The sequence below is a fragment of the Nothobranchius furzeri genome, chromosome 2 (assembly GCF_043380555.1).
Source record: "Nothobranchius furzeri strain GRZ-AD chromosome 2, NfurGRZ-RIMD1, whole genome shotgun sequence".
Classification (NCBI taxonomy): Eukaryota; Metazoa; Chordata; class Actinopteri; order Cyprinodontiformes; family Nothobranchiidae; genus Nothobranchius; species Nothobranchius furzeri.
In genome coordinates this window covers 50,787,646-50,812,731 of record NC_091742.1, presented here as the reverse complement: position 1 = coordinate 50,812,731, position 25,086 = coordinate 50,787,646, and the positions used below count along the sequence as shown (strand labels likewise).

Genomic DNA, 25,086 nt, shown 5'->3' with positions numbered 1-25,086 from the left:
AGCACAATAGAGATGCAAAAGCAGTTCAGATTAATATTAAAAATAACATCAAAATAAGACAAAAATAAGTCTGATTATTAATAGATAATAATAAGAAGACAGTTCCTTAAACATAGGATTCTCTGAATAAAAGTTTTTAATAATTTTAAAACTATTCAAAGTAGCCGCACCACCAACACTGACAAAACTGAGGAAATTGGTACTGCAGTGGAGAGACCTGACACCCTCCATCATCACAACGGCTCACAAACACCTCCACCCTCATAGGTCACTCAGGAAAGCTGGACTCGCCTCATCGTGTTCTGCAAGGGCACCGGTGAAAGCATCTTGGCCTACAGCTCCACATCCTGGTTTGGTAACTGAAGAATCCCGTGATGCTTCCACTGGTCTGCCGTCATCATCAAAGACCCACACCACCCGTCTCATGACCTCTTTGCCCTCCTGCCATCTGCAAGTGCAGGAGCATCAGAAGCCGCACTTCCAGGATACTCAGCAGCTTCCTTGCACAGGTGATGAGACTCTTAAACAGACTCCGCCCACCATTAATTTCTGGAAATATCCATCAAAATGTTGAAAATGAATGAAATGATGCCCAGTTGTTGAAAAATGTTGATGGCTCCGTAACATATAACCATAAAAACCAGGTCTAAAATACATGGGAGTGGGCATAAGTCTCTGGGCGACCCCATATTAGATGCCACGTTTCCTTCTACGGGAGCCCGTGAGGACAAAATGCATTTACTGATTTGTAACAAATGGTTACAAAACTTTCGTCATTCTTAAATGTTGTTGTTTTACACATTTATCTCCTCACTTGCCAGTGATGAAAGGGAGTCTGATGCGCTTGTTAGTTTGCTAAAGTTTGAACTCCCCAGGCTTTTTGACCCTAATGGGCATCTGTTGGTAAGGTCTCAATCCAACACAAAAATACTTCTTGCTAACAACGATTAAGGTATCTACTGCCCCCGATCGCGAGGAAAAATACACTGTCGCTTCAAGGGAGCTAGGTAGTTTAGGCTTGCTTTTAGCACCCCCTAGTGTCCGTTTAGTAGATCCAAAAGCAAAACCTATCTCCTCGCTGTGTGCATGTCTTTTTAACACCTTAATCTAACAGCTGAAATGTCTCCCCAGCCTTCCTTAGTGTCTAGAGGGGTGATTCATCACTAAATTAAACAAATCAGCTGTGTTCATTATCTAAAACACGCAGGAAACATGCTGGAACAAGACTGCTGTGCTAGGTATGTCAGCTCAATTCTTTTCAAATTCCAAACAGAGAATTGCCCGCCAGTCTGACATTGCAAGTGGCAATATTCTTGCCACAAGTGATAGAGGCTGGGTCGCCGTTCATTAAGCCTGTGAGTCATTTTAGCACAAACTGGCTGAAGAAAAAGATTTAAAAATATGAAAATTTGCATAATTTGCCTTTAAGTGCCCGTTGAAGGGTTGCAGGTTTGCACCTCACGCAGACACTTGCAGTTGTATGTCTTTGGGCAAGGCGCATCACACTCCTTGGTTGTGGTTAGAGGAGTTGGTGGCACTGATTGCGTGGCAGCCTCTCTACTCGGTTCGCCCCAGGGCAGCTGTGGTTACTATGTAGCTCATCACTGCAAACCTGTGAATGTGTGCATAAGTGGCCGAATAACTGTTGAGCTGTAAAGCGCCTTGGGGGGTTCCAGGACACAACAGTTATTAATTGTAAAAATGCCCCCCCCCCCAAAAAGACTTTTTTGTACACACATTTATTGTGAAGTACATTTACACAGTGGTGCAAAAATGATGTTTTCCATTAACAAGAAAAAGGTGAACCTGAAAATGATCAACACAAAATAGTATTTTATCAAAGAAGGTTGGCCCTCTTAAGAAATAAACCTGCAAAACAGTGAGGGGGAGTTTAAAACAGCGCAGACTCAGACATGTTTATCACTGAGCAGTCGGAAATTCAAAGGTTTTGTAAGAAAATCTGTCCCTTTTTAGTTCGGGCCAACTGTAATCACATAAAATATCCTCGTGTGAGTCGCCACGGTTGCTTCCAGCAGTTCATCACTCAGAATAAATCATGCTAGACAAGAATAATCCCTCCACTTTTAAAATACACTATCACACGTGCACGGCTCTCCTTTCCAATCACAAAAACGTCTTTTATACGAACGTTATCTGGGCTGTTTGATGTCGGCCATGAGAAAAAGATGCTGAACAAACAGCGAGTCTCACCAGTCCGAGACGTAGCCACAACTCTTCCTACTGTTCCTACAAAGCATTAAAAAGATCCATGGCACGTTTGATCACCCAGTTTAGCCCGTAGCTGTTAGCAAATCAACTTTACAGTTTTGAAGCTTCAACAATCCATGGAATGTAGCGTGATATCGATAAAAGCCACACAGTCCATTGGCGAAGTCGTGCTTTGACTCACGGGTCTCCTGGTGGCACTCGAAGGCACCACATCTGCTGGTAGAGGGGACAGACAGACAGAGTAAGGGCCAGAGGTAGGTCTCGTGTCCTGCGTGGATGTCCCCTTGTTGGGAGGGACTAAGATAATCTCCAGCTATGGCATTTAATCCAAAATATTGTTCTGTGTTAAGATGCATTTACACAATTTTACCAGAAGCAGTTTTCAGTGCTGCCAACGTTTCATCTCATTAAAAAAATAAAATCCCCAACAGCAGCAGCTGGGCTCGTTTTACACTGGACACGCGTTCATGCCGTGCTGCATTCTCCGCTGACCATCAAATAATTACAGGTTTACACTGTAAATCAAACATTCCTGGACTCCATCTTCTCATTGTTGTCATCTTCAATAAGCAAACAGCCCATTTTAATCAGCTAAACATCCACTAACAGCTGCTGCCGTGGAAAATGATCACTAAATATGGCTCTTCACTAATTACGCAGTCGTTTAAATGAGCAGGTGCCAAACCAAACGGAAACTAGTAAGTGCCTGGAGCAAAGGAACCATTAGCAAAGTCAAAAGTGATGACTGAAAACACGCATCTAAACTTTGATGTGAGCTAATTATGTTGATTTTCACTCCACGAGTAGCTAGCTTTAATGCAGTCATTAATGCACTGTGCTATTTGATGTTCTCTGTAAAAACTTGAGTCACACCTAGTGTTGATTTTTAAATGTTGTCAAAAGAGTTCTAAGTTTGGTTTGATTTTCGCCTTTGATGATCCAAAGTGAGACGCATCTTTGGTCGAACTTGCAGTTCCGACACGGCTAACAAACCGAACTGTGCCTTGTGTTCTGTGGTGAAGGGCTTTCGGCTCCAAAATTGTGCGTGGGTTTCGCTCTTGCGTGTGCGTAATATTTGACTGTCAACTAGCCGTAGCCAGAATATTCCCAATCGCCTGGTTCTAGCTCCGTGAGAAGTACTCAAGGACGAGGCGGAGGTGTCCCAGGCGGTCTTTGAGAGAGGTCAGGGACAGGAAGGTGGTCTGGTAGGCAGGGTCGAGCTGAAGGACGGACAGCAGCCACCAGCACCACGCTGGACCATTGGTCGAGCCCTAGAGAGTGATGATAACGTTACAATTCAAGTATTTACCACACCAGTGCATCAGAACTTTAAACATAATCCACAGAAAACCAGAAGTTTTATATTTCGTCCGAGTTTATGCACGATTACAAAGGCCTGTGAAATTATGACATCTGAATTTTTACTTAATAATCAATGAATCGGATCTATATTTTTGGTAATATCAAGGGAAAACATCTATTATTAAAATAATTTAGTCACATTCCACTTTTCAAGCTTAGATTTATGTTCTGCCTGTCCTGATGTTGCACACTCCTTCAATTTTTTTTAATAAAACAAAAATTCTAAACTAATGTTATGGTGTTCATGTTCATTTATACTTCTCAAAATAGGTCCAACATAAAAATATTAGTAAAAATCTGAACATATAAAACTGATGTTGAGCTACAGAAAAAAAATCCCCATTCGGGAAATTCAGTTGGGATCTGACCAAAATCAGTGGGCCTCAAAAGGCCCCTGGGACACACGTTGGGCATGCCTACCAAGAAAGAAAGATAGAAAATGTACCTTCTATTAAAGTACAAACCTGAACGTCCTCGTCCTTCTCTGGCATGCTGCCGTGCTGTCTGTTTATCTGCTCGCGGATGCGTCCGCCCAGACGTTGATACCAGTCTTGAGCCTGCTGGTACACGCTGTCATGGAGATGCTGCAGAAGCTCCAGATCACTACCGTCCACCTGAAAAGACAGACTGACCGTCAATGAAAGCACCCAGCTTTATCAGGCTCAGGTGTGTATCTTTTTTCAGTTCTAGGAGAACTTGAGGTGTCCAAGATGCCGACCTTGAGGTCTTCCAGGTACTCGATGTCGGCGGTGTGGTATCCATCCCTCTGACTTCTCTTGAGCACTCTGAACCTGTTGCCACCAACAGTTTCCACATACGATCGTCCATCAGGCAGCAACTCCAGACCGAGGATTTCCAACATACAGCCATAGTCTGCAAATCTGAGCAACACAAATAAAAAATATCCTTAATTTTTTTTTATCTTCTATTGAAATGTAATGTGATCTAAGTTACAACAGGCAACACAAACTAATGAAGCCACCTGTAAGTGGAAGTAAGAGAAATAAAAAGCTGTCAACTTTTTGTATATTACATTGTTGTGATTTCATGAAGAACATTTTAACAAACTCATCAAAGGAAGTAAAACATTTATAACAACGTTAGAAAAATTGTAAAGAACTCATGGTAAGTGTTAGGAATATGACCGATGATGATGAAATGACTAAAAACAGACTGGCCAGAATAATCGGAGACATGTCTGATGTAAGGCCGGCCTACGTACCATCTGCTAAGCTAAATTCTGTCTTAAGTAAATTTATAATCGCTATAAATAAATGACTTTATATGGAAAAGCTTTCGAAGCTATCAAAAGTTCCTGTGCAACATCTTCCATTTGGATCAGTGATGACAGTTTCGGTCTAGGTCACACCCTCCAACATCTGATCAATCAAACGATTCCCACACAATATAGGCTAACGGCTCCTCAGGGGGTATGGAGGGGTATTCATAGGTAGTTTCAGCTTGTTGTGGAACTACAGACAGCTACAGTTTATAAACTTGACCCTCCCATATTCCAGTCAGAACAGACAAAGTTGAAACCAAAGAAGTTGTTGATTCCAGCCATAATCTCGAAAGGTGTGATACATTTTTCTGCCTCTAGATGGTGTCCTCTGAGAAAAACTCCAGATTTACGCTTTAATCCCAGAAAAACTTATGGGTCCCGGAGCAGTACACTGTAATTTAACCAAACCTCATTGTTTTCCTTCCCATCAAAGCCACTTTCGGAGCCAAATGTTTTATTTCATTGTCTCTTCAGTGAGGCCTTTATTGCATTTTTACATAGTTTAGGGGACTCATCTTACTTCCACAGCTGAGAACTAAAAAATTACTATACAGGTCCTTCAAAAAAAAAAAACTGCGTGCTGTGATAAAGTTCATTATTGTCTGTAATGTACTGATAAACATTAGACTTTCATATATATTAGATTCATTACACACAACTGAAGGAGTTCAAGCCTTTTATTGTTTCTAATATTGATGATTGTGGCATACAGCTCATGAAAACCCAAAATTCCTATCTCAAAAAATTAGCATATTTCATCTGACCAATAAAAGAAAAGTGTTTTTAATACAAAATAAGTCAACCTTCAAATAATTATGTTCAGTTATGCACTCAATACTTGGTCGGGAGTCCTTTTGCAGAAATGACTGCTTCAATGCGGCGTGGCATGGAGGCAATCAGCTGAGGTGTTATGGAGGCCCAGGATGCTTCGATAGCGGCCTTAAGCTCATCCAGAGTGTTGGGTCTTGCGTCTCTCAACTTTCTCTTCATAATATCCCACAGGTTCTCTACGGGGTTCAGGTCAGGAGAGTTGGCAGGCCAGTTGAGAACATTAATACCATGGTCAGTAAACCATTTACCAGTGGTGTTGGCACTGTGAGCAGGTGCCAGGTCGTGCTGAAAAATGAAATCTTCATCTCCATAAAGCTTTTCAGCAGATGGAAGCATGAAGTGCTCCAAAATCTCCTGATAGCTAGCTGCATTGACCCTGCCCTTGATAAAACATAGTGGACCAACACCAGCAGCTGACATGACACCCCAGACCATCACTGACTGTGGGTACTTGACACTGGACTTCAGGCATGTTGGCATTTCCCTCTGCCCAGTCTTCCTCCAGACTCTGGCACCTTGATTTCTGAATGACATGCAAAATTTGCTTTCATCCGAAAAAAGTACTTTGGACCACTGAGCAACAGTCCAGTGCTGCTTCTCTGTAGCCCAGGTCAGGCGCTTCTACTGCTGTTTCTGGTTCAAAAGTGGCTTGACCTGGGGAATGCGGCACCTGTAGCCCATTTCCTGCACACGCCTGTACACGGAGGCTCTGGATGTTTCTACTCCAGACTCAGTCCACCGCTTCCGCAGGTCCCCCAAGGTCTGGAATTGGTCCTTCTCCACAATCTCCCTCAGGGTCCGGTCACCTCTTCTCGTTTTCTGCCACACTTTTTCCTTCCCACAGACTTCCCACTGAGGTGCCTTGATACAGCACTCTGGGAACAGCCTATTCCTTCAGAAATGTCTTTCTGTGTCTTACCCTCTTGCTTGAGGGTGTCAATGATGGCCTTCTGGACAGCAGTCAGGTCAGCAGTCTTACCCATGATTGTGGTTTTGAGTAATGAACCAGGCTGGGAGTTTTTAAAAGCCTCAGGAATCTTTTGCAGGTGTTTAGAGTTAATTAGTTGATTCAGATGATTAGGTTAATAGCTCGTTTAGAGAACCGTTTCATGATATGCTAATTGTTTGAGATAGGAATTTTAGGTTTTCATGAGCTGTATGCCAAAATCATCAATATTAGAAACAATAAAAGGCTTGAACTACTTCAGTTGTGTGTAATGAATCTAATATATATGAAAGTCTAATGTTTATCAGTACATTACAGACAATAATGAACTTTATCACAATAGAAGGACCTGTAAAGCTTCCGACAGACAGACAACAATAGGATACTAATGAGTAGGCAGGTACTTTATAGCAACCTTTGTTTTTGTTAAGATTGGTGAAGTTTATGCGCATCTAGGTTTGCACATCTCTGCTTCAGTTCAACGAGGTTTTCAGTCGAGTGATTCTGGTTTTCTTAACAAATAAATTTCACTGGAAAAATGTATATAAAAAGAAAGGTTATCTAAGATGGAGCCTTGAGGTACTCCACGGTGAAGAGAATACAGAGTGGCTAGCTTCTCTAGCTGGACAAACTTCCACCAGTAACAGCTGAGGTCAAACATCTCCTCTGTTGGGAACCATCTGCTTAAAGCTTTCCTACCTCTCTCACAAATCACATCAGCTTAACAGATTATACTTGGCTGGTCCAGTTACATCCCAGTTTGTAGGTTCAACTTCAGCTAGCTGGGTGTGAATACTGTCACTTTGATGCTGAAATTCAGTTTGCACTTCACACCATTTTCTGCAAACATCAAGATCCCATAGAAAAAATGATGCATCTCCTATTTGCAAACGTTAGAATTTTTTTTTCTTAAATTTTAAATGTATTTAGAAAATGACTAAACATCTCTTATAGAAATATTTAAGAGAAAAATCGTCCCTGAATTCTGTCTGTAGTTATTTCCCAAAAACCATCAAGTGAATTGTTTTAAATGTCCTGTAAATTAATAAAGTATCTTTGATTTGATTGATTAAATGAGTTTTATTCCAGTAGATTTAGAGTGAAAACAGCTGTTTGGATTGTAAAGGTCACAGACCTCTGATCTAACCGAATATAAAGCAGACTCCTTTACCCTTTGCCGTGCTCGTAGCTACACATGCCAAACGTTTTGGTGCCGGTCTCCATGCAGCGACGCATCATCAGCCGATATCGAGGCTCAAAGATATGCAGCGGGCACGGCACTCCAGGAAAGGCCACAGTGCAGACGAAGATGGGGATGTCCTTGGTGAGGCTAGAAGAAAACAAGCTGAAACCTTAAAACGTACGGGACAGCAGTAGGTTTATAAAATGATCTTGTTAGATGCTTACTTAGAGAGCTCAGCCATCTCTGCATCATGGACCTGTTTCCTCTCAGCCAACTGGGAGGGAAACAGTTGGGTCACGATGGTCTGAATCACTACTGTGGGGTTGTACTTCCTGTTTCGTAAGTACTGAAAGCACAAGGTAATAAAGACGACAGAAATGTTAATATGAAGAAGATACTTCGGCAAACTCTTCAGTATGTCAATAAAGAGCTGATCAGGCTAGGATTCTTGTTTGACTGTGAAATATAACACCAGCTAGCGGTAATGGAAGTTTCTGTGTCGGTATTCTGTTTTATGAGATGTTATCAGCTGTTGTGACAGTTGTAAGAAACGAGGCTTTTGTTTACCTGAAATAAATCTGTTGATCTGTTGCACAATTTCCATAAACAAATAAAAATAACGTCTGCCTTGGAAAGGAGCAGACTAGTGCACCTTTTAAAAGGTAGCACCATCTACTGGTGAAATAGGGTTACTGCATCTCCATTTAATCAGTTTAGCAAACCTTGGGGGGAAAAAAAGCAAAAATGTTGACAATCCATTCTACATCATCGGCTGCATTTATGGTTTAGATTATTTTTCTTTTAAAAAAAGTCCATAAGATATTTGTTGTTTAGTCTCACTGAAGCCAAACAGGTCGGATGTAGGTTGAGTACACTCACGTTTCTAATCCTTTCATCAGATTTATTTCACTAAAACATGTTTGTCAAACACGAGTTCAGCTCATGAAACTGTTTATCTACAAGTTTCTGTGTGTTGTGGTTAAACGTGTAGATTATGAAGATGACAACAGTGTATTAACGTTTGTTAGCCGTCACCTCTTCCAGGGGCTGTTTGCAGAGTGGACAGCGGACGTTGTGGTCAAGACTCCTCTCAACGCAGTTTTTGCAGAACGTGTGACCGCATGGAGTAGTGACCGGCTCAAAAAACAACCTGCAGGGAACAGAGATGCGATCAGACACAAGTGTGTGTGTGTGTGTGTGTGTGTGTGGTCTGTGAGTGTGCTATGTTTTGTAACAGATATAGGCCTGGTGTAGAAACAGTAGGACTACATTATGGGGAACAGGACACTGACCTGATACAGAGAGGGCACTCGAAGTCCGACACTGTGAGCACAGCCAGCGTTTTCCCCCTGTTAGCTTTACTTTCACCTGAAATGTTTTAAAAATCTAAATAAGTTTGAAGTTATGGAGTGTTGCAGGAAATTTTTAAGCAATTATAATAGAATGAAAGTCCGTTTATGATAGCTGTGCCCTCGAGCTACCTCTGCCGTGCCCTTCTTCCTTCCTCATCATCATCTCCTCATCCTCCTCAGCAGCAGGGAGGAAGGAGACAGCCTGGCAGAGGCTGAGGCAGCACTCGGTACCTGAGTCATGCTTCATCTAGGAGCCAAAACAACAAAATAATGTTTGATTTTGTTTATTTTTTGTCTTTACCTCCTCTTCTTACCCTGAGCTGTGGTTTACCTTGTGAACCTCTTTCCTTTCTGCGTGTGGATGCTGTTTTTCACCGTGCGCCGGCACCTGGCAGCCGCTCAGGGTGGTAATGTGGCACGGCTCTTTCAAGTAGTCGGACACCAGCTGCAAAACACAGGGAACTTCTTCTGGCACCGCTATTCCCTCCACCTCCAGGATCTGACACAAAAAACACGACCGATTATGTTTAACGTGTACAACATGTGCTAATTAGCTAAGTGCTTTTTTATATTTTTACACTTTTTGTTTTTGAAAGCGCCTCGTGATTTTTATCTTGAGAGGCGCTATAGAAATGATACTTTCTTCTTCTTCTTCAGTCCTGGTGGGTCACTATCCTGCACGTTTTGGATATTTCCCTGCCTCGTCACACCTGATGTCAATGGTTGGATTACCTGCTCAGCATGTCCTAGAGATCTCCAGAAGCCCAATAAACAATCAGATAATCATTTAAATGAGGTGTACTGGGGGAAAATCTAAAATCTGCACTGATGTCTGTCAGAAGTGGGCATCAAGGGGGAATCTTAAACTGAAACAATGTAGTGTTTCATGTTTTTGGAAAAAAGACAGACATATGAACTAGGGATGCACCGATGGATCGGCATTTGATCCCAATTGGCCGATAGCGCCCCTATCGGTTTTGATCGGAGTTTTCAAAATAGATCAAAGCAGACCGATCAGGTAGGGTTGTCACGGTAACCGGTGTAGCCGTAAACCCCGGTAAAAAAAAAAAGTTGACAATAATAATAACCATCTTGTTTTTAAAAAAACTATATTATCTCGGTGGGTTTACCGTGGCTGCGGTGTAGGCGCGGTGACCCTTACCAGCCACCGTATCTGCTGAAGTTGCCGTTGGCACATGCGCACTTTGATGTTTACAACCAAAACTTTCTTGAAGCTAAAGCTGAAATAATGGCCAAAGGAGGAGACGGCAGCGCTCAGGACATTTATTATCCCTCAAAGAAGACAAAGTGGGAAGTACGGGCATCTTTTGGATATCTGAAGAATGCCGAGGGACAGTTGATAGAAGACGGCTATCCTGTTTGCAGCACGTGCAGAAAAAGTGTCTGTGAAAGGCAGCAACGCTTCAAATCTCATGACATATCTGCGCGACCATCACCCACAACTCTACAGTCAACGCAAGGCAAGCTAACGTTAGCGTTTTAGCTAAAATGCGTGATCCGAGGATTTGGGTTGAGGGAGAATGCAACGAGTCGCTATATAAAGCAGCCGCAGCGCTGCTACCTGCATATAAACCGTGTCGCGGACACCGCCATGTTGAAATGACGCTATGCATTACGGGGCTCCCAGGGGCAGATAAGAGTTGGTCTCTCTCCGAGAATAATTATGAATTTAACAATGATCACTGCCTGATGACATTTTCCCACATCTGCAAAGCTCACTGGAAGGACACAAACCGAGGACAATATTTTCCTGATATAGGGTTTCTTACTCAAGTAAGGGTAAAAAAGTATCTGAGTAGAAGGCTACTTGAGTACTGAGTATCATCTGATCTACTATTTTTAAAATGATGACATCAAACAGACAAAAAATAAGAAGTTATGGGCAAATATTGGTATTTTAAAGACTAAAGGGGAAAAATGTAAACAAATAAACAACATAATTACAAAATAACACATTTTAGGCAAAATTTAGACACAAACTGAGGACAATATTTTCCTGATATCCAGGGTTTATTTAGTTGTGTGAAAATGTAGCACGTTTAAAAAAAAATACCGCAATAATACCGAAAACTGTGGTAATTTTGGTCACAATAACCGTGAGGTTAAATTTTCACACCGTGACAACCCTAATACAGACCATTTTAGATTAGGTTACATTTCCTTTATTCCCAGATTATGTAGTTTGTAGCACTCATTATAATGTTGTAGAAAATTTCTGGCCAATCCACGTGATCGGTGATCGGCAGCAAAAAACCTGATCGGTGCATCCCTAATATGAACCAGCGCTGTGGTGTTTTTACACATTTGGGTTGTGAATCTTACATATTTTCAGTTTGTGTGTTTTTAGCTTCTAAAGGACCAAAGTGTAAGGGCTAAATATGGACTAAACGTAAGAAGAGACATCATAGTCTAAATCAGAGATACAACTAAGATCGCTAGACCATAGCTTTCTTGCTCACAGATTTATATTACGGTAACTCTTTTTATGCCGGTGAGCTAACGAGCTGCATGAACAGGAATTCACACCAAAGCCAGCCCAAACAGGTGAGCTTTCAGCTGCTTTTTAAAGGAGACCACTGAGTCCACAGAGTCTGGGGGCCACAGCAGCAGATGATCTGCCACCTTTGGTCTTTAGCCTGGTGCTGCACAACCAGTAGGCTTTGGTCACTGGACCTCAGGGGCCTGCTGGGGTTGTAGGGACTAAGAAGATCACCAATGTATGAGCAATGTTCCTAGAATATAAGAAGAAAACGAGTGAACAAGAGAACTGGCATGACAAAGGTCACACCAAGATTCCTAACAGAGGGTTTGGTGTAAATGGTAAAAATGGTCAGCGGTAAGCGCCTCGTGATTTTTATCTTGAGAGGCACTATATAAAAGATTGTTTTCTTTTTTTAAATGACCTGTACTTCACAATCAATCATCCACCAATTCACACACTGGTGGGGATGAGCTACGATGTAGCCACAGCTGCCCTGGGGCGCCCTGACAGAGGTACGGACTGCCGGACACTGATGCCACCGGTCCCTCTGACCACCACCAGCAGGCAAGGCAGGTTAAGTGTCTTACCCAGGGACACAACAGCAGCCTCCTCTGGTCAAAGCCGGGATCGAACCTGCAACCTTCCGATTACTGCCCCACCTGGTGTGAGAAGGAAGCTGACCAAGAGAGTCTCTGACTTTGGGAACCAGCATGTCGGGGGCACAGATGAAGATCTCAGTCTTATCTTCATTCAGCTGTAGAAAGCTCCCAGCCATCCAGGTTTTGATAGTCAGGTGTGTAACAGCTGCAGCTTAGACATCTCATGGGGCTTTAAGAAGAAGGTTGGATGTCTTCTGCATAAAGATGGAAGGAGTTCCTTCAAAATAGTTCAGGATGTGCTGGAGAGGGAGCAGAGAAGGTAGAGGAACACTAGAGTCCCCAGCACAGAACCTTGTTGAACACCCAAAAGGGTTCAAATGAAGGCAACTGGACTTCTTTGGTTTCTTGAAGACATTTTGCTTCTCATCTGAGGAGCTTTGTCAATTCTGACTGGAATATGGGAGCGTCACCATGGACAACATGGATGTGGGATGTGGAAGACTGAAACTTGGAGACAGCCACAGAGAAGGAATGCTCAGATAGATATGAGAACCACTGTGGTGCAGTTCCTGATAGGCCTTCCCGGTCTCTCAGCCTACCCAGTAGTAGGGGATGGTCAGTGGTGTTAAAAGCTGCTGGTAGTTCCAGCAGAACCCGAACAGAATATGTTCCTGCATCACTGTGAGTCTGAAGGTTATCGGAGACCCTAAAATGAGCTGTTTCAGGAGAATGACCTCCATGAAGCTAACCATTCATACCCAATAAAGTGCACATGATGGCTAACTTTTATCTAATTGTCAGTGAGGTGTTCTTTTAGCAAGGTGAACAAACCTTCTTGATCTGGCTCTTGGCAGGAACAAAGTCAGCTTGAAGTTTTAGGCAACGGTGGAAGTGGAGGAGGGCTTCTTTCTGCTGACCCAGTTCCTGCAGCGCATTCCCTTTACGAAAGAAACCCTGCACAAACACAGCATGGTGATCAGCACAACACTGCCTGCATGCAACAGACAGCATTGAGTGTGATGGCATCACGTTAAAGTTCATATGAACGATGATGTTATTAACACTTTTTCAATCTCTAATTGTGTCTCGGTCGAATTGTTGAGCTAACAAAGCGACAATAACACCTCTGTGAATAAAAAACTATTTAACCTTTAACAGTACCAGCTGCTGAACATTAAACAACATTATGACACAAGTAGCTGTTTGCATAACGTTGTGAATGACATAACGAAAATGAAAGCTGGGAATTTTCCCTCTACAGGAGGGCCTCAGCGAGCCGGGGCAGATTCTGGGCCGTTACATACGTGCAAGTGCAGGGCTAAAAAAGAAGCAGCTGATGGGTTCACAGTCAGGAAATACTCACACAGAGGAGAGCTGAACTATTAGAGATGAGCTGATAGAGCAAGTCTGTCAGTGTCATGAAAACATGTTATGATCTTAAACGAACAACCTTTGTGGGGTTTTTTGTGCTTTTCTCTCCTCCGGCTAAAGCTTTAACCCATTTTGAAGCTTTGCAAGTAGATATTTAATATGAATGTCAACAGATTAAATGCACTGAGGTCACTACCTTTAAATTTACCCCTCTGGAGGCAGGCGTTGCAGATTAGCAACGTTAAAACCTACCTACCTGGTTACACCACATACATATTTCATGAGCATTTTTTAACTCAGAAGTTCCCGTGAAGGACTTAGTTGTTCGTCCTTTTATCAAAACTTATTTTGAGCCTGAGAGGGTTAAGTGAGAAATGAAAAACATCTAAAATAAATAATTCCCACCATTTCCTCCATAGACCACAGTAGTGTGTTGCTTCGTACAGCCTAAACCTAACCTGTGCAATCTCATCAAACACGACAACAATAAAGGTTCACTTTAGCTCCCGTGGTCACCATGGTAACCACAGAAAAGGTACAAATGCAGACACACAGAAAAACAAGTTTATGTCAAAAAAACTGGACCTTAAACAAACAGCTGCTGTGTCAAAACAATACATCTTGACTAAGATTGTCTTAAACTGAGAGGCAAAAGTTCAGGTAGTCCAATGTTTGGATTGCTGTGGCTCGTTAGTGTTTTACATAAAAAATATGGCTGTCATGTTACGAGGTTTGTAGGACCCGCTCAGCAGCTCATCAGACTCTGCAGAAGCCTGATGAGCTGCTGATTGAAATCAGGTGTGTTGAAGCAGAGCTGAAACTAAAATATGCTGGATATACCGGCCCTCGATGAACCAGGGTTCCCCACCCCTGCCTTAATATAAAAACGGTGACAAGCAAGCTCTCATTAGCTTACCATGCTAACCAAAGTGAATCTTATTCATGAAGTTATTTCAACACAAGCATGGAGTACCTTCACAAAATATACTCTCATAGTGTGACAGGTGGTATGTGTTTATTGATCAAACATAAACATGACTTTAAATAAACAATAAAGGTGCTCATCAACAGCTGCCTAGGCAAGACACTACATAGTCATTGGCCAGAAGCCATCAGCAACAGAGAACTTAGGAATAAACCAAACCTGCTGCCCACAATAGAATAGAATAGAATAGAATAGAATAGAATAGAATAGAATAGAATGTATTAAACCCACAGTGGGGAAATTCACTCGTTATAGCAGTACATACACTTAGAGAAAAGGACGAAAAAGAAATAATAACAAAAGTACAGGTAAATACACAAAGGTGGTCAGCTACTATTGTAACCGTCAAACACTAAAAACAACAAATAAAAATAGAAAACTGGCTTTCCAAATATATCCTGCACAAGTGACACAGACATACTAAAGTACATCTGATATTTTACAAGTATCGAACACATACAGAACATTGCACTGATGTTGTTGTGTAGCAGGATAATGCCAGTACCAGTTAAACTGAGGAGTTATACACTCTTACAGCAGAGGGGATGGATGATCTACGGCAGTGTTCTGTTTTACATCTTGGATGTCTCTGTCTGCCTCTGAAGGAGCTGTCCATGGTCTCCATGGCGGAATGCAGTGGGTGGGAGGGGTTTTCCAAGATGGAGGTCAGCTTCACCACCATCCTCCTTTCACACATCTGCTTGACAGAACCCAGTGAGCAGCCCAGAACCAAGCTAGCTTCTTGAGCTAGCTTGTTCCATTTCTGCCTGCACCAGACCATAACAGAGTGAATCACAGAGCCAACAGCAGAGTGGTAGGAGGATTTTAGGAGCTGGGAATTAACTCTGAAGAACCTCAGCCTTCTCAGGAGGTGGAGGCGGCTTTGGCCCTTCTCATACAGAGCATCTGTGTTGTTGGACCAGTTCAATTTACTGTTGAGGTGAACACCCAGGTACTTAAAGGTATTCACCACATCAATCTCTGCACCCTGGATGTTTACTGGTGAGTTAGGAGGTGTGTTTCTCTGGAAGTCATTCACCATTTCCTTTTCTTACTGGTTACACTCACACCAGTCCACAAAGTCCATGATGACTGACCTGTACTCCAGGTCGTTCCCCTGAGACACACTGCCAACAATGGCCGAGTCATTGGAGAAATTCTGCAGGTGCTGGTGTTGTAGGTGAATTCTGAGATGTAGAAGGTGAATAGAAAGGGTGAGAGCACCGCACCGTGCGGAGCTCCCGTACTGCACTCGACCAACTCAGACATACAGTTGTGCAGCCTCATGTACTGTGGCCTGTTGGTGAGGTAGTTGATGGTCCATGCAGTCAGATGTTCGTCCAGTCCTGTAACCCTCATCTTCTGCTGCAGTAGAGAAGGCTAGATGGTGTTGAAAGCACTTGAAATGTTGAAAAACATGATTTTCACAGGGCTCTTTTGCATCTCCAGGTTAGCCAGCACTCATTGATAGGAGGTAGAGGAGGGCGTCCTCCTCCCCCATGTTTGGTTCATGTTTGGTAAAAGTGGAATGAAGTAAAAGTGACACCCTGTTGTCAAATTTGGGTACTACAGACTACTTTTATAAACCAAAAGGAGACTGGGGGTGTTTCTCAATGCCAAGGAACCTTCCCTTGATGTCTTGGCCCCGCCCCAGTTGGCTAGGAGATACGTCATCGGGAGCCGCCAAGACGTGTTCCAAAGTTCATGTTCTACCGAGGCATGTGTTTTCCATTTGTTAGCCGTTTAGCTAGCTGAGCGAGGATACACGGGTGGTGTCTTGTAAACTAGCCTTGGTCAAAAATTACCCAGAATACACTGCAGTATTTTCTAAAGGACGGCGGATCAGAAGCCGGCAGCTTCTTCGGGGACAATTTTCAAGTTGAAAAGTAAGTCAGCTAAATAAAAAAATATTTTTTTTAATCCAAATAAGTTATCTATTGTTGGTTAGTTACTTAGTAGTTGCAGCTTTGTTGGCTAGCGGGTAGTAACTCACTTATATATTTAATTTAATAAACATATAAAATATAACATTATCTCCCATGTCACGTGACCGTACGTGACCGCCGTGGAAGCCGCGGTCACGTGATGCAAGTCTGTTCCATTTAACTGTTTTCTTTGACCAAGGAAGGACAGTGTCCTTGTAAGCAAGGCGCCTGGCCTCGCAAGATATCGCCTCGCAAGATGTTAAGATGCCTGGCCTACCAAGGCACTGCCTTGAGGGGTGCTTAAAAGAACACTGTCCTTCCTTGTTCAAAGAAAACAATTAAATGGAACAGACTTGCATCACGTGACTGCAGCTCTGGGAGCCACAGGCATATCACGTGACATGTGAGGTAAAGTTATATTTTATACACATACATTTCAAAATAAATAAAGAACAAGGCTTTTACTTTTTAAATTGTGTATATATTGCTCAAATTAAATATGTACGCGAGTTACTACCTGCTAGCTACCGAAGCTGCGACTACTAAGCAACTTACCAACCATAGAGGACTGCTTTGCATCTAAAAAAATATATTTTAGATATACAGTAAGCTGGAAGTTTGGCCCTGAAGTAGCTGCTGCCGGCTCCTGATCTGCCATCCTTTTGAAAATACCGTGCTGTATCCTGGGAATTTTTTTTTACCAAGCGAAGGCAAAAAGACACCTTCCACGTATCCTTGGTCAGCTAGCTAAATGGCTAACAAACAGAGGACAGGCATCTCGCTAGAACATGAACATTGGAGCACGCCTTGGAAGTTCTTGATGACATATCTCCTAGGCAACCGGGGCGGGGCCAAGGCATCAAGGCAAGGCTCCTTGACATTGAGACACCCCCCCACCACCTTTCCGTGCCCCTATGGACAGCAATCAAAGCGTAAGTCTAGGGGTGATCATGCCTTTGCGGTTCTGGGTCCTCGGCTTTGGAACCAACTCCCACAAGAAATCAAAGAGTCCACATCGCTGCCCACTTTTAACCCTTTGATGCATAATGGTCCCTACAGTGGTACTCAAAATTGTTGTTTTTTTGTTTTTTTTGCTATTAAGCACAGCTGTTGAAGACTTTATTGCATGTGAGCCCCTCCATTTGGACTTCAGTAAGCCAACATATTTCATGTTCAGAATGCCACTGAGGTGGACATGTAATAAATTATTAGTAAATTATTAAATGTTAGAAAAAATATTTGTTGAATTTGTTTCATTCACACCTAAAGATGAATGAAAAAAATTGTTACAAAAATCATGGTTGAAGATTTCATAATTCATGCGTCAGAGGGTTAAAGCAAGGCTTAAGCTTATTTTAGATCTGTTTCTCAGTTATTTCTATTCACATTTTAATGTTTTTGATCACTCTTCTTATATTGTTTTAAGCTCTCTTTTTTTGTTTGTTTGTTTTTAAATGTTTTTATCTCAGTTTTTTATTATAGAGCTGTTTAATTGTGCTGCTTCTTTGCACTATGTCCAGCACCTTGATTGGGTGTGGGAAGGGGCTTTATAAATAAAATGAACTTGAACTTGAACAAGGCTGCTGCTGGTTTCATGTCTGAGCTTTATGACTCCAAAAGGGACCTGATTTGCATTTTGTTTTTGTATTTAATCTACACTGCACTTCTTCTGCTACTAAAAGTCATTACACCAGTTTTCGGCTTGACACATACACTTTGATGTATTTTTGCAGTTTTTTCCAGAGCAGCAGGATGAGACATGAACTGATAATCAACACAGGTAAGAATAACAGGTGAATATAAGCTGACATAATCATTATTAGGGCTGCACGATATTAGGAAAGCCTGCAATATGCGATGACAGTGATTAATATTGCGATGATGATATTATGTGCGATAAATAAAAACTCAACTCCGGAACTAAAATAATCAAAATCAAAGAAACAAAAATGAATGACAAAAAAAATCATCACAATGAGAAAAACAAAAATGTGAGGAAATGGAAAAAGAAAATGAGCAAGAAAAGGCGATCAGTGGATCCTGGGAAAAGCAGAATCAGCAGAAAGAGCAAAACAAAGCTAACTCAGGTGTTTGCTAACCATCAAAATTAAGGGCGGACATCTGACCAATGAGAACCCACCCACTTGGACAAATGGGTGAAGAGCTCTATTTGATTGGTTAAAAAACACCATGCTTACATTTGCTTGACAGAATGCGTTATGCGTAGCAAACATTTGAGCTGACCGTTCATTACGATATTTATCTGTTCTTTGCGATATGCACATTGCACGTGCCAATATCGCGATAACGATATATTTGCGATGTATTGTGCAGCCCTAATCGTTATCAGAATCAGATTAGGTTTATTGCCATTTTCAGTGAACAAACAATTCACAAACTAGGAACTTGCTTCGGTACTAACGTGCTATATATATAACATGAATAATATAATTAAAAATAGAATAAAGCAGAATAAAATATAATAAACTAGCATAAAAACTTTGCTATAAAAAAGGCAGGTAATGGTAATATGGCCGATATTATGTCAGGTACAGAAGACGAGCATGATTGTGTGTTTATAAGCTGTTCACAAGTCTAACGGCAGATGGAAAGAAGCAGTCCTTATGGCGGGAGGTTCTGGTCTGGATGGACCGTAACCTCCTGCCTGAGGGAAGCAGCTCAAAAAGTCTGTGACCCGGGTGAGAAGGGTCAGCTGCTATCCGGCCTGCACGCCCCCAAGTTCTGGAGACGTACAAGTCCTGGAGAGATGGAAGGCTGCAGCCAATCACCTTCTCAGCAGAGCGCACAATGCACTGCAGTCTATTTTTGTTATAGACCTTTATAGACCTTTAATGCAACAACTGTGACAGCGGAAGACACCTAATAGTGAGGCAAGATGCATCTACAGCTTGTTCTTTTCTCACCTCTGTCCAGTTGGGGTGAAGGCAGCAGAGGTAGTCAAGGTCCGTCAGAGCGTCGGAGAAACGCAGCAGGCCCAAGTTAGCCTCGGCTCTGTAGAGCTTCAGACCCAGATTGTCTGGGACTGTAATAAAAAGGAGAGAGGGAAAAATGAATTTTGTGTCATTGAACTGTTTGCAGAGACAGAAATAGCCTGCCTTTATTTACAGAACCGTAAAACAATGCTTGAAAGTTGGACATGCATGCCAGTCTGACAGGGTGAGTGTTACCTAAAGCTGTTACACAAGTCATGCTTACATAGAACGGACCTGCACCTGACTCAGCTCTAGGAAATGCTCTTGTTGGAAAAAAATTAGCTAGGGAGGAAGACAAAAGATACAGGTCCAAGCTTCAAAACAAATAAAAACGTCCTGCAGAGATGTGCCAGGGCTTTGTTACATAACAAGCTGCCATTCTGGACTGAGTACCAAGAGGGGGTAGCGGTCTTTACAGTAATTGAATCTACAAGGATGGCAAGCATCAAAGTAATGCAACAGCTAGCTAAACCACCGCAACACAAACACTCCCACAAACCCTGACTCCAGCAGTATGTCTGCAGCTGCTGCAGGAAATTGGGTTATTGTGCATTTAAAGAGGAAATGGTGGAGGATGCAACTGCACACGCCAAATATTTCAGATTTCTCTGAAAACAGCCTGCAACAACAACAACAACTCATTTTTACTCAGCTTGAGGACACTGTGTCCAAGTCATCAGCTGTCAGTGCTGTTTTATGTGTCATGCTGTGTGTGGCTGACTGGGACAGACGGGAACATGTTACTGCTGGTTCTTCCTCTGCATCCTCCTTCTGTTGCACAAAACCTCAATTAAAATCTGTACTTTACTGATCCGTGACTGAAACCGTAAACAGCTGGGAGCTCGTGTGCATGGAAAAGCCGCTGTGACTGTAGTAGTGGATCAGTGCAGGGCAGGTGAACGGGTTCTCACCTGAGTGCAGCCCCTCGTTGGCCACGCGTAAAGCTTCCGCGAACTCGTTGGCTTTGAGCTTCTCTTGGATTTGGCACCTGACTTTGGTCCCGTCGGGGTGGCACTTCTCCAGCACGCCGATGAGCAGTACGTTGTTCTTCGTGCCACCCACCTCCTTGGGTTTTAGCCTCTCTTTGCAGAGCGGACATTTGCTGGGGAGGTAGCCCTCCACGCACCTCCGGCAGAACGTGTGGCCGCACGACACGCTCACCGGCTCGCACATCAGGAAGAGGCAGTGCGGGCACTCCAGGAGGTCCATCGCGTCTGGCAGCTGAGCGACGGGGAAGCGCTGCTTCTTTTATTCTCCCGTTTCTCTTTTAAATATGTAATCCTCGCTTTGTTCGTCAGAGAGCAACAAAAGGTTCTGTGTTTTGGTTTTACACGGTCCGTTCACAAACCATACTGCGCGGTCTCCGTCTAGCTGGGCACGGTTGGCCCCTTTACCTGTCAAATTCACTTTTAAAACAGGAGATCATTGATGCCGTCGTTCCGAGCCTTGGCTCGGTCTTCGGTTGGACACAAGCATCTCCCCGACTATGCAGGCAGGTTAAACGGACACAAACTCCGTCCTGCTGCCCTCGACGCTCCAAATAAAAAATAATAATGTTTTGTTATTTCCGGCCAGTGGCTTTTGTCCGCTTTTAAACCCCGTACGGACGTTATCAAAGCCACGACGCTGGGTTACAGTGTAACCCCATTACGTTACATAAATAAAAGTCACGTGGCGAAGCAGCGCGCGCTGTGATTGGAGGAGAGGATGGCTTTCAGCCCTGTTGTGAAACGCAAGGATCCCGAGTTTCGTAACATAATTTCTGCCTCTGAACTCTTTTATTATAAACTAAACAAATACAGTAAACACGTGACCGGAGGTGAAACCAACAGGAGTGTTTAGTAACGGCTCCTAAGGTCCTCATTTCTCTATTCTCTCGTGGCGAGGGGAAACCCAACCGCGGGTCAGGGGGCGTGGCGGAGGGTTCATGACGTATATTAATCTATGGCATTAACAATCAATACAGGTAAACAAGACATAAATTCTACGTAACATTGTCATGCTGAAAATTAAACTGCATTTACAGCCCTATAATTTAAAAACATGTTTTAGTTATCACCCACGAGCTAACTGGCCAGTTCCAAAAGTATTATATCCGAGAGGACTATAAAACAGAAGCTGACAAACATGTTATATACAACACGCACGTGACTGACGTAATTACTCCAGAATGCACACAACTGACATAACTACTCCAGATATACATTTAAATAGTAGTGATGGGAATTACGGCTCTTTTTAGAGAGCCGGTTCTTTTGGCTCAGCTCACCAAAAAGAGCCAGCTCTTTCGGCTCCCAAGTGGCTCCTCAGATTTTCTGTTGCTTAGAGTATATTTATAACCAAAATAATGCTAAACTATGTGTAAAATGATTTACTAATGTAAAAAAATGCTATATATCAAATATTTACCATTTCTATGGATTTAATAACTGAACACTTTCAGAAATCTCCACTATCCGACTGCTGGCGCTCATTTTCTCTGTCTTCATCACACTCTCCTCTCTCTCGCCCTTTTCCTCCTCCTCATTCCCTCTCGTCTCCCTCCGCCCGCATGTGCTCTGCTGTGTGTCTGAGTCTGATCCTCCCTCTTCCCCACCCCTACTGCTCTGTGTGTGGACAGTCTGGACACGTAGTTACACATGTTGACTAATCGCCTGCAGCTTTCACCAAAGCAAAAGGGGAGGGGGGAGGGGAGGGCTCCCAATGACGAGACGGCTCCTGTCGTTCACTTCAAAGAGCCGGCTCTTAGAACCAGTTCGTTCGCGACCGACACATCACTATTAAATAGGTTTTATTTGAATTTTTATTGGAAAAATAGTGTATGTATAAAGTATCACATGTACAGACGACTGACAGACGTAAACCTATCAAATGTCACCTTTCAATTCAGCACACCCCAACCCTAAACTTGTCTACATTGCATTACATTTTAAAAGAAGGCAGAATGACTTAATTAAATTTTACTCAGGTCTCTGATGAATCAAGCTCTTTGATATGCCGACTAGCTAAAGGATCTACGCATCTACCGCTAATGCATAATCAGCAAACCACAGCGTCAGAATTAGCAACAAATTCTTAACAAAAGCACTTTGTGTTTATGTGGAACCATATTAGATCATCGTTTTTGTGACGGCACTAAACTCCTGCTGCGGTTTCAAATAGATTTATTGAGCCCAGTGAACACAAAGATCTGTATAAGATTTAAACGCTAAGGAAATATTTACAAGTACATTTAGTTGAATTTGAAAAGAACATGTACAAATAATAGTATTTTTATCCCACACAAAGTATTTCATGCTGAGTGAAAAGTAAAAACATGCATGTGCTGTAAATCTTCATGCTATCTCATCTATTATACTACACATGGCAGCATCCTTGTCCCATGTTTTGTCTGTTTTTGAACTTGGGACATTCTTGTCCTGATCACCTGCAGCCATGCAGCTGGCGCCCGTGTCCTCTACATCCATTGGTTCGGTTTTCAGAATGGGGGCCTGTCCAGAAGAACAACCAAAACTAGATCCAGCAGACACACTCTTGGTCCCAACACACACACCGTCTGTTACATCCGACTGGGGTAAGTCATCAGGTAGAGATGCAAGGCACCCCTGGATCATCTCCACCACCCTGTCCAGATGCTTCTGGAACCTCTCTGCCGTCTCCAGTCTCTGCCTCTTCTGGACCTCCATCATGACTCTCAGTGTTTCTCTGGCTTGGTGTGGCCTGTACTCGTTTATAAGATGATGCATGTGAACAAACAAAAGCTTCATGTCCTCCAGTTTCTCTTCACGCTTTATGCTGCCAGGACTCTTGATGAGAATGTCCAACAAGTCCAGAAAGTTCACAAGAATTGACATGTTTAGTTTTTTGAGCTGCCGCTTGTGGTCAAACTGCATTGGATGGAGCCTCTCGATGCCTTGGCTCTCCAGAGGTCGAATGATAAGGTCATCACACTGGAACTGGTTGCCAAACATCATGTAGCTGTCTCTAATGGGTGGAGGCGGCTTTGGGACCAGACCCTTGCGGATATTTTCATCTGTGTACTCTTTAATGTACTGCATAGGTGGTGGAGGCAGGGCGCTGACCTGCTGTGGTTCACCCATGATGCAGACCTGAAAGTATAGAAAAAGAAAAAACATTTATTAGGAATTCCAGGCACTATTAAAGATCAAGAAATGCCTAAATGAACTTTTTTTTAGCTGATAACCTGTACAGATGAGTGTCTAATAGTGCTGTAGACATGTGCAATTATCAGTGTGGCAGTTTAGTGCAACTTATTCTAAATTTAATATTTCAGCCCAAAACCATAGTTATATCTCCATCTTCAGATTAAAACTCGGCTCCACATTCATGTAGAACCAGCTGTGGCTGATGGCTAAGCTGAAAAACATGACATTATCAGCTGATTACTACTACTACACAATACATTACAGCTACCTAATGAGCACAATAACTTATTAGGTAACAGCATATCGTGTAGAGCTCTGCATCAAAAGATATACACTATTACACATAACAGATTGTAGTAAAAGCCTGAATGCCCCTCATTTGTACAAATAAATACTGTTAAATGTAAACTGCAGTAACAAATAAAATGTTTTTATTAAGAATTTATTATTGTTTGATTTACTTTTTGAGAGTTTCGATAAAAGATTCTCAAAATCCTTGTACATAAAATATATTTAAAAATTCGACAAACGTCATTCTCCCAATAACTGCAGGATTCTATCATTAGGCTGGAGGGGCAAATTCAATAATCAGCATACACTTCCAGTAAAGTGTTAGTCTAAAATCTAAACTAATGTGTTGCAGCACCAGTCCAGCACAAAACATTCAAAGCAAAACTAGATTCTGATGGGTTTTTAAGTTGCACCTACTGCTGTTGTTGGTAGGAAAAGTAGATATGAACTTAAAATGACACGTAAATTATAGTATACACACTACTGCTCATTTTGGCGTAAAACATTTGCAATCTAGTTTGAAGTAAAATTAGGCTTTATTAGCCATAGTTAATAATTATAGGTTTAATATCTGGCTGAAACGTTGTTCTTAGGTATTTAAGTAGTCAAATTCAACTCCTAGCACGCACCTAACCATTGAACCTTTGTCTTCTGTGTTACCTTTATTTTGTTACGGACTCAATGTGTTATTGACAAACACTACAAGCAGAACTACGTTAGCGTCACCGCTGCATTTTGTACAGAAACCTAGCTAACTATAGCCACCGCTAATCCCGGTAGTTAATTGGGCACGTCAAAAATGAAGCGAACTACATAAAAGGTAAATGAGAAGGGAGTAAATGTATTCATACCCACCTTAAGAACAATCCTTTAGAAACACAACATATACTTCTAATAATAACGTTAATCAAATATCGTTGGAAAATTAGATCAGGGCTAACATAGCTTCTTCGATAAATGCAGAAAAGACCAGTCGTTTCTGTTTGATTTCTATTGGCTGAACTGTCCTCGTGATTGTTTTCCTAACGCTGATTGGGGTGCGGTCACAGAAAGAGCTCAACGCTGATT

The 25,086-nt window shown here is 42.4% G+C and overlaps 2 protein-coding genes across 2 annotated transcripts; both read right to left on the bottom strand.

The window, feature by feature from the left end:
- Window positions 1-2,277: 2,277 nt before the first annotated feature.
- On the bottom strand, window positions 2,278-21,323 carry lonrf4 (LON peptidase N-terminal domain and ring finger 4). Its single transcript, XM_015956092.3, has 12 exons — window positions 20,473-21,323; window positions 19,493-19,611; window positions 13,119-13,241; window positions 9,517-9,684; window positions 9,315-9,432; window positions 9,126-9,201; window positions 8,869-8,983; window positions 8,058-8,179; window positions 7,822-7,980; window positions 4,310-4,472; window positions 4,056-4,205; window positions 2,278-3,500 (listed from the first exon to the last, which is right to left on the bottom strand). The coding sequence occupies exons 1-12, from the start codon at window positions 20,768-20,770 to the stop codon at window positions 3,351-3,353; spliced, it is 1,761 nt and encodes a 586-aa protein (XP_015811578.3). The 5' UTR covers window positions 20,771-21,323; the 3' UTR covers window positions 2,278-3,350.
- Window positions 21,324-22,346: 1,023 nt separating this feature from the next.
- Window positions 22,347-25,015, bottom strand: med7 (mediator complex subunit 7). The gene is made up of 2 exons (XM_015956221.3): window positions 24,874-25,015; window positions 22,347-23,670 (listed from the first exon to the last, which is right to left on the bottom strand). The coding sequence occupies exon 2, from the start codon at window positions 23,659-23,661 to the stop codon at window positions 22,897-22,899; it is 765 nt and encodes a 254-aa protein (XP_015811707.3). The 5' UTR covers window positions 23,662-23,670; window positions 24,874-25,015; the 3' UTR covers window positions 22,347-22,896.
- Window positions 25,016-25,086: the final 71 nt, after the last annotated feature.

What these genes read in the sequence shown, in the direction of transcription:
- med7 (XM_015956221.3), bottom strand. Translation starts at nt 23,661, where the DNA reads ATGGGTGAACCACAGCAGGTCAGCGCCCTGCCTCCACCACCTATGCAG.
- lonrf4 (XM_015956092.3), bottom strand. Translation starts at nt 20,770, where the DNA reads ATGGACCTCCTGGAGTGCCCGCACTGCCTCTTCCTGATGTGCGAGCCG. An exon ending in CCAAGAGCCAGATCAAGAAG is followed by an intron (nt 9,685 to 13,118) that starts GTTTGTTCACCT and finishes TTTTTGTGTCAG; the next exon opens with ATCCTGGAGGTGGAGGGAAT. An exon ending in GGAAGAAGGGCACGGCAGAG is followed by an intron (nt 9,202 to 9,314) that starts GTAGCTCGAGGG and finishes AAAACATTTCAG; the next exon opens with GTGAAAGTAAAGCTAACAGG.